Source organism: Poecilia formosa, unplaced genomic scaffold (assembly GCF_000485575.1).
Source record: "Poecilia formosa unplaced genomic scaffold, Poecilia_formosa-5.1.2 Scaffold272, whole genome shotgun sequence".
Lineage (NCBI taxonomy): Eukaryota > Metazoa > Chordata > Actinopteri > Cyprinodontiformes > Poeciliidae > Poecilia > Poecilia formosa.
The window spans coordinates 184565-198837 of NW_006800211.1; the positions used below are offsets into that span (position 1 = coordinate 184565).

The 14273-nt window shown below is 39.1% G+C and overlaps 2 protein-coding genes across 2 annotated transcripts in view; both read left to right on the forward strand.

Annotated features, from left to right (window-relative positions):
* The first annotated feature begins 282 nt into the window (after positions 1-282).
* On the forward strand, positions 283-5630 carry LOC103151146 (CUB and zona pellucida-like domain-containing protein 1). The gene is made up of 8 exons (XM_016681163.1): positions 283-340; positions 470-528; positions 1595-1782; positions 2048-2476; positions 3130-3218; positions 3309-3405; positions 4942-5116; positions 5332-5630. Exons 3-8 carry the CDS (start codon positions 1624-1626, stop codon positions 5472-5474), a joined length of 1092 nt encoding a protein of 363 aa, XP_016536649.1. The 5' UTR covers positions 283-340; positions 470-528; positions 1595-1623; the 3' UTR covers positions 5475-5630.
* Positions 5631-12461: 6831 nt separating this feature from the next.
* LOC103151147 (ZP domain-containing protein-like) overlaps positions 12462-14273 on the forward strand; it is a 5411-nt gene continuing 3599 nt past the window's right edge. Inside the window, exons 1-2 of the mRNA XM_007571034.2 lie at positions 12462-12604; positions 13818-14268. Coding sequence (XP_007571096.2) covers positions 13956-14268 — 313 coding nt within the window. The 5' untranslated portion in view covers positions 12462-12604; positions 13818-13955. The remainder of the gene's footprint in view (positions 12605-13817; positions 14269-14273) is intronic.

Genomic DNA, 14273 nt, shown 5'->3' on the forward strand with positions numbered 1-14273 from the left:
CCCAACCACAGCTGCCCCAACCACCACTACAGCTGCCCCAACCACCACTACAGCTGCCTTAACTACCACAGCTGCCCCAACCACCACAGCTGCCCCAATAACTACCACAGCTGCCCCAACCACCACTACAGCTGCCCCAACTACCACAGCTGCCCCAACCACCACTACAGCTGCCTTAACCACCACAGCTGCCCCAATAACTACCACAGTTGCCCCAAACACCACCACAGCTGCTCCCACCACACAGTCTTACCGATCATCTATTGGTCCTCTCAGCACCAACTGAAGATGAGCTGAATGATCATTTTCCTATTTGCTTTGTCTCTGAAGGCAGAGATGGGTGAGTTTCCAAAAGACAGTGAGCCAGTTAGATATTTCACATGTAGCCGTTTAATAAAGTAAATCAATGGATAGATTTTTTTGAGTGATTAAGTAGTTGATACAGTGTGATTTCTTTATTAATATCCAGGTACAACAGAGTCTATCACTCAGAACTTTGTTGTGTGACCATAGATGTTGGTCGTCATGGTGAGTCAATCCAAAAAGCCATGGACTACTGTTGACGTAAAGGCCTATGTAACTATTTTTTATGCATATGAACCTAAATTTAGAAGATGTTAATAGTAAAAACACATCCTGAAACTCAAAATAATTCAACTTTAAATTTTTTTTTTCTTTCCAATGGACTGTCACAATCCTTGGATCCATCAATAAATGATATAGGGATTTTTGACCATTCCTTTTAGTGAATTCTTTTTAGATAGTCCACAGTCTTTGATGTCATTTCTACGTCAATTCAACCACATGTTGAGGTCATTGTCCTGCGGAAAGATTCAATGATGACATATTTTCAGTGTTTTTGGATGGAAGCCACCAGGCATTTCAGAGAATTCCAGGTACCATGCAAGTTTTGCAATATACCAGGACTTTGGAATTAAAATGAGACCCACAGCATCACAGATCCTCCACCATACTTAAGAATGGGCATAAGGTGCATTTTTTGGCTTCTTTATATCTGAAAAACTACATTTCAGAAACAACCTTTAGTTGTCTCTGGACTGTCACAATTCTTGGATCCATCAGTAAACAATATTCACCAAGCCACTTCCGGTGCTCAACAGATGATGAATCAACTCCTTCATGCCTTGATGGTGTCGCTCCTTCTGACTGACCCAACTACTCGGTCAGTCTCATTGACCGTGTAGTTGCAAAACTCCAATATGTTTCTGATTACAGTTGTAAAACATAAAAAGCACTGTGATGGTTTGTCTTCCAAACAACCAGTAGATATTACCTAGTGGTATTACCATGGTTGCTATGGAGATGTCCCAAAATGACCCAAAAATGTCTGTCTTTGCTGTACGTCCCCTACCAGCCGTCCCCCTCTGCTGGAAAGAAAACCATGGCTTCAATCCCATTTACACAATATGTTTTATAATCCCATTACAAAAAAAAGAGACAGTTCCATTAAACTTAATATTGCATAATATTTCATGTAGTTTGAACTTTAAATTGTTGCAATCTGCTTTACCATTTCAATAAAACCTTGCTTCCATCAATGCAGTAACTTTGTCAAATATCTCGTCATGTGTAGAGGCTGTTGTGACCTGCATTGAGACAACCATGATTGTGGAAGTTGCAAAGACCTACATCATCAGACGCAATGAGAAAAATTTGCATTTGAACGACTTTACAGATTCATCCTGCAATTTGGAAAGCCGGTCCAACGACACCCACGTGGTTGCTGTCATGTCACTCGGTGCCTGTGGGACTCGTGTTGAGGTACATAACACAAAATGACAAACGACTCCAATAAAAGATAATAAGAAGCCTAAAAGCATTCAACTGAAAAAGTTACAATATTAAATAACATTTAACACAAAGTTGTGAATGTGCCAATTGTGCAAACAAAATGTCTTTTTGTCCAAAAGGAGAACAAAAGTTCACTTTAATTTCTTCATAAGAAGTATAGCATATTTGCATTGCATAAATAAAAGAAAGTCTTTGTTTGGAATGACTGATTCTGTTTATTTGATATAATTTTTAGGAAGATGACAACAACATCTACTTCAGGAATGAGATCACTTCTGCTGACCCTAATGAAGTCATTTCCAGGCAACATGATGTTGAAATTGCCTTTACCTGCTCCTACCCAAAGCGAACCAACCTGACTCTAGGATTCAGACACAAAAACCCGTACGCCTTTAACGAGAAGGGCTTTGGTGCTTTCACCTTCCAGTTTGAGTTCTTCGAGAGCCAGCGTTTTAGGAAGCAGGTGGATTCCAGCAGCTACCCGGTGGAGGTTTACCTGAAGCAGATGATCTTCATGCAGATCGAAGCCACCTCGTCCATCCCAAACACTGAGCTGTTTGTGGAGTCCTGCAGGGCGACTCCCTACGACAACCCCAACTCCCGCATCAGCTACACCACATATGTCAGAGTCAAGGCCCGCGGGCCACATCCGGCCCGCGAGAAGGTTTTTTACGGCCCCTGGGATGATCTTGATTTATTATTAGAACCGGCCCGCAGACCGCAGCAAGCCGGCACCCCGTCTGAAAAAAAAATATCTTCCTTATTTGAACTGTAAGTAGTTCTTTAAATGTTCTGTGAGATGATGTACTTACCCATGTATCCATAACAACCGGAACTTTCAATATCCACCAAGTTATTGCCGAAATATACCGTCTATTAAACGAGTGCCCCCCGGATTAATTACACTCTCTGCAGCTGCAGCTGCGAAGTTACCGTATTAACCCGATACTTGCTGGAAAGTGCAACGTCTCCCCTTTCAGAAACCGTTGGAATTTTTCCACTTAGCGCTACGTGTGGCGGAATTACGGTACTGCAAATTTAGATGTGTCGCCGGCGACTCATCTAAATGCCTTGACTCTGACATATGTGGATTAATAGATTTTTGCACTTTATTTTATTGTATTTCAATCCAATTATATTTTAAAAATATTTCAGTTGTGTCTGTTGAAAATTAAAGATTACTGACAGAGCCATAAGAAAATATTGCTTTATTTATCTGATCATATTGGAATATATTTGTTAGGTTTTCAGTAGGTTCAATTAGGTTCACTAGACTATATGCGTCATTTAAAAAAATTTCAATGAACTTTCGATCAGTCCGGCCCTCGGCTTGTAGCTAAATTTTTTATTTGGCCCTCCATCCATTTGACTTTGACACCCCTGAGCTACACCATCATTGAAAACGGGTACTGAAAGAATAGTCTTCCAGTTTAGATCAAATTCTACAAATGGGGCCTGCTTTGCTGTGTGTCTAAAAGATTTTAACCATTTTCCAGGTGTGTGAAGGACAAAACGGTGCAAATCTTCCCCAGCTCCAAGTCGCAGTTCAGGTTTGGCATGGAGGCTTTTGAGTTCATCGGAGCTCACGAGGAGGTAAAGTTCTTTTTTAAAGCTCTTTTCTTTACCAAAAACAAAAAATTATGTTGTAATGTAAACAGCTCAACAGGTTTTATTGCACGTAAATTCAACTTTAATTATTTAAATTGCACAACATTTTGTAAATTAGTGTTTAACAGTTTACAATCAAAAAGATTAAAAAAAAATAGGCTGCATGTGTGTAGACCCTTCAATACAATTTTATTAAAAGGAAAACTTTTTCTTTATTCTTTACAAAGTATAAAAATGTTACTTAGTTCTAAGAAAGCACCACTGAAATACAACAATTCCCCTAATTTTTCAAAACCAATGGCTTCAGCAGTTAAATCAATTCACGCAGAACGTTGCCTCTGCAGTTTATGCACCAGCCACTAGGTGGTGTATGTTAGATATTTTTTGGTATTATCATTTTGTTATTACTTTAGTTTATATTCAGTCTAATGTTAATCAGTATTATTGTGATTTTTAGTTTTAAGTGTTCTCTTCCTTATGTGTGTATAAACTGACCTGGAGGTCGCAACTGTCTGTTTCATCTTCATGTGAAACAGTTAACTCTGTGTTTCTCAGACCTTAACAACCAGAATACCTCCTAACTTAAGATGTTAATCTACTTCTTTATTGACAGTTTGACCTAGAGCTGAACTGGGCTCAGACCGTAGATCAGATATCACACCTGGCTGGTTTGTTTAGGTTAGAAGTTTTACGACCTTTGTTGTTCTTCCTGACTGCCCCTTCTGGCTGTTCTGCTTTGACAATAAAACAGGGGCTCACGCGGAAGCAGACCAGAATTCTCTGTGAACGGCCTGGAGAGGCGGTGGCGGAGATTTCTCCTTTTGCAAAAGTTTTTGGCCTTAAAATTCATATACGTTGTCTGTGGTTCATTTATTTAGGTTCAAGAAAAATACCCAACAGTGTAGATGAGCAGTAAAAAAATCACTGTTATGCACAGTGGCCAACATGAAAATCAAAAAGCTAAAACTGCCTCTTCTCCATCCAGCCATCCTTCCATTTTCTCTACACCCTTGTCCCTTAGTGTGGTCGGGAGGAAAACTGTCTCTTAGAAGCAAATAAAAATAAATCAAACAAAAATCATTAGCAAAAGACAGTGCCAATAAAGTGTCCCCATTTGCATTCATGTCCCCTTAAGTAAGAAAAATATCAAGGTTCTGACAACAATACGAATGCAAACGCACCCTCAGATTCGAGAGTTGGTCCCCCAGCAGCTCAAACCTACAGCAGTAAAACTAAAGGTTTGGCACTTCTGCATGGCTACAACATACTCATAGTTTAACTTCTTTTCCCACAAACAAACCTTTTATCAGTGTCATAATTTTTTATCATGTTACTCAATCCATGGCTTATTTGATAATTCCCCTTTAGGACCCATTCGTTTTATCTTTTCATTATTATCAACTTTCTCATGAGCTATATCAATTAATGCATTTTATTTGATGCTAATTTAATTAATTTATTTTAAATACACTTGCATTCTTCATTGAAAAGTAATCACATTTCTTCTCCCCGTCTCTGCAGGTCTACATCACCTGCTCAGTTCTCCTGTGTGAGAGCGGCGTTCCTGGCACTCGGTGTTCTCAGGGATGCACCAACTCATGGAACAGTCGCAGGAAAAGGGAAGCTCCTTCTCAAACTAACAGCCACTCCATTTCCCAGGGACCACTGCAGCTTGCTAAGACCTCTGACACTAAAGGTGGGCATGCAGGTGTTGTAATCCTCAGTGTTACTTCAGGTTATTCAGTGATTTTTTTTCATTCTTATTTAATCAGATGTCAGTAATTTTCTGTACAAAAAATTAATGTGGTAAGAAAGTGTGCACCTTAATTGACCTGCAGAGGGTGCTTATGATTTTGTGTAAAAATAATTCTGTTTTAATGTGATTTATCATACATTCTTCTGTTTTATCAATTTCAGCATCTGGCCCTGGCCTGAGTTTGGGCCTGAACCTGGTCTTCATTGTCGGCTGCCTGCTCACCTGTGGAGCGGTCGTCTACCGATCAAGAAGAGCCAGATCTAAATACCAACCCCTGCCAACCTCCGAGACTGACTAAACCAGATCTGATACTTTTTAACCTAAGCTTCTTTGCAGCTTTGGTGCTCTGATTTATTATTATTTACTCTGGACCATGCAAAACTCCAAGCTTCTTCAATAAATTAATGCAACATAAAAATGTGCTGATACAATTAAAATTTTCTCAAAGTTCTGAGATTTTTGGTACAATTGCTGAGCCATTTCTTAAGGCAATTATTAACTAGTTTCATTCTTAAAAATACATTATCATCTTTCTATATGTTTTAAGTTGTTTGTGAGCCGACACACCAATACATTTGTGTTATGAACTGTCTAACCTATTATTAATGACTGGAAGGAAAGTGGGGATCCATGGTCTGTGAGGAAGAAATGTGGTTGGACCACTTAATGTTTGGTGAAATCAAATCAAATAACAACAGTACAACTCTGGACTATAATAGTGGAAGTAAACATTTCCACACTGTGTGAAAGGAACTCAAAGACTGTGACTGAACAGTGGAGCTAGCTGGAGAAAAAGGCTACATTTTTGAGATACCATAAAAATTGCACTCTAGAATAATGGAAAGAGGTCATGTGATCTGATTAGTCCAGATTTACCCTCTTCCAGAGTGATGGGCACATGATGCCACATCAGAGTCTACTGTGTCTACTGTAGCAGCCTGGGTGCAGTTTGGAGTTGCTGCAGTTGATCAGGTTCAGGTCCATGAGCCCAAAAAATGAGCTCAAGTGACTCCCTGAATATACTGAATGACCAGGACATTCAATAAATTGACGTTTTTCTTGGCCATATTCCAAGATGACAATGCCAGAATTGGGTTAGGAAGCATGAGACATAATTTTCACACCAGAGTTTAGATCTTCACCCTACTGAGTATCTCTGGCATGTGTTTTAGAGGACTTTGCACAGTTAGTACCTTGTGGCACCTCCTTTTGCAGCCATTACTTCAACTAAACGTCTTCTGTAACCACAAACAAGTGTCTCACATCTGCTGTTTGGGATTTTTGTCCACTCCTCCTTGCAGAACTTTGCCAGTTGAGAGAGGTTGGAGGGACATCTGGCATGTACTGCCCGTTTCAGATCTTGCCACAGCATTTCTATGGGATTGAGGTCTGGACTTTGACTGGGCCAATCCAGAGTACAAAACTTCTTTCTCTTAAGCCATTCTTTGGTACTTTTGCTGGAATGCTTTGGGTCATTGTCTTGTTGCATAATCCATTTCCGTCCCAGCTTCAAGTCCTTGACTGATGGCAAGAGATTCTGGTCAAGAATTTGTTGATAGCCCTGGGAATTGATGGTTCCCTGGATAATACGGAGTCGTCCAGGTCCAGAGGCAGAAAAGCAGGCCCAGACTTTCACATTTCCACCACCGTGCTTCACTGTTGGGAGGAGGTTCTTCTCTTTAAATTCAGTGTTTACTTTTCTCAAACATGGCGCCTGTGATTGTGGCCAAATAATTAAATTTTGGACTCATCCGTCCAGAGAATGGACTTCCAGAAAGCCTCTGGTTTGTCCAAGTGTTCTCTGGCAAACTTTAAACGTGCAGCTTTGTTCTTTCTTGAGAGCAGAGGCTTCCTTCTCACAACTCTCCCATGAATGGTGATGCATGGGTTGGCCTTTACCTGCATTATTATTTTTCTGGTGCTTCTTTGTGAAAGTTTTGACGGCCGTCCACATCTGGGCAGAGTTGCAGTGATGCCTAGTGCCCTCCATTTGTAAATGATTTGTCTTACAGTGGATGGATGAAGCTGGAATCTTTTGGAGATGGTCTTATAGCTTTCCCCAGTCTGATGGGTTGTCACCACCTTCTTCCCGACGTCCTCAGATGTCTCTCTTCCTCTCGGCATTGTTGACCTGGTCTTTATGCCTTGACACAACAGTGGTTTGTTTGGTTTCCTCTCCCTTTTAACCAGTGCACCTCCAAACTTTTCCCAAGGACGTCTCATTTGATTGGTCTTTAATTGATTACTCAAGCACTAACATGTGCTTCACCTGAGCCTTTTACCTGATTGTCTTCATCAGTGCAGCTGTGGTTCATTTACTTTTGCAGATGCTCTGATTCCGTTTTTCATTTAGTTTACTTTCAACTCCCACATTTTCCTCAAAACAAATGAATGGAATTGATGAACATAAACCTGACATTTCACATACAAAAACTGGTGATGAGAAAATAAGAAAAGCATGGTAAAAATAAAGAAAAATCTAAACTACTCAACTAGTTCACAAACTTTCAAGCAGCACTGTAAATAGTAGTATTTATACTTCAGCCATGTTTTCCATAAAAGTTTCTGAACTGGTAAAAAAAACAGCTAAGATGTAAATACTCTAGTCTAATAAATTGACAAATGGGGAGCAACAGTTTGCTTAAAAACTCTAAAGTTATAAACAAAAACTAACCTGTGTACTAAAAATGTGTTGCATCAAGATTTGGATGAAGATGCTCATTCAAAACAAGAACAAAATACATTTCCAGAAAACAAACTTAAACTTTGTTGTGTGCAGATGCATTTTCAGCTTCATCTTTCCTTCTGCAAAATAATCCCTGACAGCTTGATCAACTGGTTTCACAGGTCAACATCAGCAGAGGAACACATGAAACACGATAGCACCATACACACCCAGTTTCCAGTAAGAACAGCATACAACTTCCTCCATATTTGTTTGCTGCCTTTAGAAGTGAGAAAATATTTCCTTGCAGTAACATAGTCTCACTCTAAAAAATACAAAAGCACAATGTTTGATTTTTTTTTATTTCAAACAAGGCAAAATAAAAAGACTGTGAGGAGATCTTTTGGTTGGTATATTGTTGGGGGAAGCCCTGATGCAGAGGTAAAGTAAAAATGCTTCATGATCAAGCAAAACACTTATGGCACAAAGAGAACAACACATGCAAACAGTATAATGCAAGAATCAAGAACTGAACAAAGGCAGGCCCGACACCATGAGTGGGCTTTGGGGGTACTTGGGCATCAGGGGGCAGTTTTATGCCAGTTTTACACCTGTGCCGCAGCGAAGGATGTGTTAAAATCATGGCGGCAAAGGCAAACACCTTTGCACAGTTTTTATCCCCAAACTAACCGAGTGAGTGGAGTAATGCTGTTGCATTAGTAATGTTAGATGATGACTAATGACAATATTTCACGTTACGCTTGTAAACAAGTACAGGCTACTAATTATGGTGTCAATGTTAATTTACTTGAGTACTAATAAGTAGTTTTACTGCACTGTACTTTTTTCTTTAAAAGTGCAGTGCTAAAGCAAAGGAAAAGAAGTCCAGGACAAAAAAATAAAGTAATAAAATGAACAAACAGAAAATAATTTTGGATTGAAACACAAAGGAATGAACTGATGAACCATGGCCTAACCACAATAAAGAACATAAAGGAGTAAAGCGCCCTGGAAAAACCCAAATGATAATTATAAAAAACTTAAAGCCAAAACCCAGACAACAATAAATCATGACGATCACCTGTCACAATATTAGAGCTTACAGAGGCTGGGTTTACACAGCATGCTCATGCAACCCATATCCAACTTCTTCACGACAGTCTGAACAACCCAATTTCAATCTTTTCACCACCAAAAATTCAGATCAGATTGTTTTTTAAAAAACAAGCAGCCCTCTGTTCATCTCAGAGAACTGCTCCGAGATGTTTTCTAGAGGCTTTAGGTCTGAGATGATCATGGAAGAAGGTTGCCTTAAATCTGCTGAACCATTTCAACATTTTATTTTCAGTTTGTGAGCCACTGAAGACAGTTTCCTGGTAGAGGTCAGTCACGTTTATCAAAGAAGGTCAAGTGTGAGAGGGAAAACCTGTGGTCTTCCTCAAGAGTAACCATATAAAAAACAAAATGTAATCTACTGGCAACGTCTGTGAACAGAAAAACAAACATGTTTACCAAACTGGTGACTTTTATTAAAAAAGCAAGCCACCCTCCTGCTTCTAAGCAACAGGAGTTGGTCAGTGGCTTCACTACTTTATTTAGTTAATACAGGAGTCCTAATTGTGGTCATTTTTAATGCATTGTATGGCATTACTGAGGTCAATTAAACTTGGCTACTGAGCTAAATTCAAACTTTTCCACTGAGTTTTGAATTATGATTTTGCAAACAATGTTTCCTGTTGGATTATCATCTAGACTGATAAAAACTGACAAAATGCTGGGGACATTCAGCCTACCAGAATTTATTTTGCTTATCTCCAACACAGCTGTTTATTTTCTGGGGCAGAACGTTTTTCCTTGTACTCTGATTGCTAACTGATTCTCACAGTCAAAACCAATGAGGCATAAAAAAGGACCCACAAAAAGACCAAGGAACTTAGAAAATATTCCTGAAATTATTCTGAGCCGTTTTCTTCAACTTGGAGATAATCATTAATGTGTGATGATTTATTTGTCCTGCGTTAATTAATCATCTGTCAGGGAGGGTTTATCTTTGAGATTTTCAGATTAGCTTTGTATTCTCTCTCAGACACGCACAGAGTCTTCACACTTTCAAATGTGTGATTACCATCTCGTCAGGGAAGAGTGACCGACATGTTTTTAGACATGGGAGAACTGCAATGTGATGGATGAGACAGATTAAACGACTGAAGCCACAAGAAGATGAAGCTGTCAGCTGTCCAAGCATTCTGTGTGGAAGCTTTCACTTTGCAGTCTGACTGGAATGACATTCAAGACTTTTTAAACAACAACTTTCTGTCTTTGTCATGCAAGGCTGTCAGACAGGCTTTGGCAGTAAACTCTGGCTTTGGCAGGTGCAACAATGGAAGATTTTTCTTACAACAAGCAGGTAAAACTTGCTGAACTGTAGAGCTCAATGTGGAACATGGTCTTCCCATTAACATCCAGGAAGGAAGATTTTATTTTCAGAAAAAGAAGAAATTCATTTAATGCATATGACCTTTATTTTTCACAGAAACTTGCTAATTTAAACCAAATCTGAAATAAATATTGCTTTAGAAATTTTTACTACAACAATTCAATCTGGAAAGACTCAGACGGACAAAAGGGGAACAATTAAAAGATTTAATGACAGGAATGATAACAGTTCTTTGGCGCTTGGACAACGGCAGCAAATTCGAGCTGAGATTTGATGTGAACCAGGGCCGTGCAGAGACCACTAAAGGGGCAGGTGCTCAACAAAAAAAAGGGCACATCTCACCGCCTTCTAGGACAGAATATTAACGAAGCCTCTCAGCTTTCAGAGTTTAATAAACAATGATAAATTACAAAATTGTGAGATATACAATCAAAGCTAACAAACATCTCTATATAGAGCATAACACTATGGATAAGTAAGATATTTTATTACTAATTTCTTTCTGCAGGTCTATTTTGTTATAGGAAAGTTTTGCAATATTCAAACCCACAATTTAGCAAAATATGTAAATCAGAGCTGGACCACCAGACATATTTTGTCTTTACAAAATTACACTATTAAAAATATAAATAAGGGCACAATGCAACCTTTTAGTGACTGTAATCTATAAAAAGAGCTGCCTGTTTGCTACACTTGCAGTGGAGATGAAGATGGTCCATTCAGGAAAGCAGAGCTGCATCAAACTTTAACGTGGAACTGCAGAAAAAAACCCAAAAGCAAATATTGAATTGTTAATGCATGTCACCATGAGAAAAGCCTACTGAGTTTTGCTTAAAAATTATTTTAAATAAATTTAAATAAAACATTTTTGACTCATGAAGTTAACTTTCTTTTTTGCAAAACAAACTTATTTGCGCTTGTCAGAAATCTTTTCTTGCTATTCTAAGTTTTTGTTTGTGACTCAAAGTTTTGCTTGTGATTCTTACATGATACCGTGGGCAGGACCTAAAATCACAACAAAAGATTTCTGATGTGTGCGAATAAAAGTTTGTGTTTGGTAAAAATTTATTTAATTTAAAAAAAAAAAAAAAAGTCTTTTAAACAACTTTTTTTTAAAGGAATCATTACAATTCCAAAAGTTTTGATTACAATTTTATTTTACTTAACTGAGGTTAGTTTTTTTTTTCTTTTTCCATTGAATAATTGGGAAACAAATTTAACTTCATACTCTGCGAACCAGACCCTAAAAAGTCTGGGTTGAGTTTTTTCCCCTTCATTAATGACACACATTATATCTGTCATGGTAATTCAGGGTGTGTTATTTTTAATTCTAAATGAATATCCTTATTGGACTTTTATTTAAGTGCTATGTTTACCTAAAGCTAGAATAAATGCGACGTACATTATGCAGCAAAGGAAATTAGAAGATCTGACATATATCCATTATGGAGATGATAAGTTTTGGACGGGCGATGTGCCTCGTACACAGGGGAGAAGCTTTTTTGTTATCTAGCTTTGCTAGCAAAGTCGTTAGCTAGCAGCTAGCTAATAGCACAACAACAACAGCCTAATGTCTGTATGATGAAAATACCGAATCGATAGATCAGAACAGTTTCTCCTCCCCTCAGTAGTTCTTCAGAGAAAGGCAGACGCAGAGGCCTGTCAGTATCTGTTGTATTTCATTACCTCTCTGCTTAAACCGCTGAAGCAGAAATGATACTACAACGTTTTCCGTTATCTGACAAGTAGCAGGTCTGCTCCACTTTATTCACCAAAAACGTTTTTTTAATTCACCAAAAACTGATCTGTAATCTGGAACGTTCGCTACGTTGAGCTCCAGTTAGCCGCCTTATCTCACTGCACGAGAGGCAACTGCGTCATGCGTCACGGGCAAAAGGTCAAAGGTAACAAGGTGACCGGCTTATTATGTTGTACAAAAAACAAACAAACAAAAAAGCAAATAATTTTAGTACATGTTTTTATGTGTCAGAAGAGGGCTTAGGAAATATAATAGCAAAAAAATAAAATAAAATAAAAATAAATAAAAAAATAATAATTTGACCAAAAGGGCACTTGGGGGCAAGGAGCAAAAAGGGCAGGTGCCCAAGCCCCCCCAGCTCCCCTCTCTGCACGTGCCTGCCTCTACAACCTGCCATTTTTAACTGGGATTTTGTCTCATTACAGAGTAACAAGTAACTGCCCTCGATCATTCAATATCAAACCTGTTGACCCCGATGGTGACCATGTAAGGTGCAGACTACCGACAAGTTCTAGTACATATGAGTGTTATATATGCAGCCTTCTCAATGGCTTCTCTTTCGAACAGGTAAGAATCTATTTATACCAAAAGTTAGAGGAAATTGTTTTTGAAGTGTCTTTCCGTCCTCTCATTTAACTCAGTCTCGATGTAAAATAAGCAGCTCATGACTCAATGTAAATAAGTGAACTTGCAATCTGTAAACATTCTCATCAACATAAATTTTAGCCATACACTATTATCTGAAAACAACTAAAGCTGACCAGCACTATGTACTTAACAAGTTCTACTACTTGAAATCTTTATTTGCTTTCTTGGTAGGGAAAAATTTCTGGTAAAATCCACAGTAATTATTTAGGATGTGGGCACAGATGAGGGTCAAATTTGGAGGAATAGCATCTCCAATATGAATTTGATCAGTTTGGTATCACCCAAGCTTTGGACAAAGGTCACTAGATCAAAAGACCCTGCCTTTTTTTAAGAAGCTTTTTTAGAAGCTCTACTGGCTATATGCTTTGGTACATATAGCCAGTAGAGCTTCTGAGGGTGGGGGCAAGGGTGGCCGTGAACCATCAAAAAATGCTGATTATTTTTTTGAGATGTGCCACCATAGCATTTTACTACCCTTGTCTGATCACCCCAGTGAAAATGTTCTGGGTGTGCCATTGTACACTAGGGTTCTTTGCAGGCAAGTATAATGTTGGCAATTCAGTAACTCTGTGTATAAATGGGCATCACAATAAATCTGTGAAGGGGTCACATAATTATTGCAATACCACAGCATTTACAATATAATTGTACTTCCAGAATCCATTCCATTTCATTGATGAGAGAACTCCACTCTGATTTCCGAGTTACTTACAACGGCTCATCACACTTCATGATCTGAACACTAACAACAAGACTTGGGCAGGTTTACACCATACGTAGTGCTCTGCTAATGAAGAAACATGACTGGTGTAGAGGTGATATAACTTGGTGGTTTAAGTCTGCCAGTGGTTCAGTTGAAGTAACAGCAACAGAAATTGATGAACTGCTGGAAAGAAGCCAAACAGTGGCAGAAGTTCTTTTTCAAAGTAATTTTTTCCCAAAATATAATACTCCACAAACTGCAGTTAAAATGAAATCAATACAAACGAGTCAAGTCATCATGAGCCTCACAGGAGAGAGAGAAAAGCCATACACAGCTCATGAGGCCACATTACAAATGTTTCTGACACCCTTGGGTGGATAGATGGAGTGATGGACAAACAACATTCAAGACATTTCTCTTTCTTGTCAGAATTCCTGCACCCTTACATATACTTCTGGAGCTCAAACTGGATACCACCCAGTTGAGCTTGTGGTTGAAGACTTCCCCAACCAAGACATCACACTAACTTACTCTGATGGATCCTACACAATAAAGTGGCCCCAAACAATGGCACGACGTAAACGCCAGGTTACGGCAGCTTACCCAGGAAACACAACAGCTGCTGTGACCAACACCACAGCTTATCCAACCACCGCAGTTTATCCAACCACAACAGGCTATCCAACCACAACCACAACTCCTCCAACCACGGCAGCCCGTCAAACCACCACAACTCCTCCAACCACGGCAGCTCGTCAAACCACCACAACTCCTCCAACCACGGCAGCTCGTCAAACCACCACAACTCCTCCAACCATGGCAGCTCGTCAAACCACCACAACTCCTCCAACCACGGCAGCTCGTCAAACCACCACAACTCCTCCA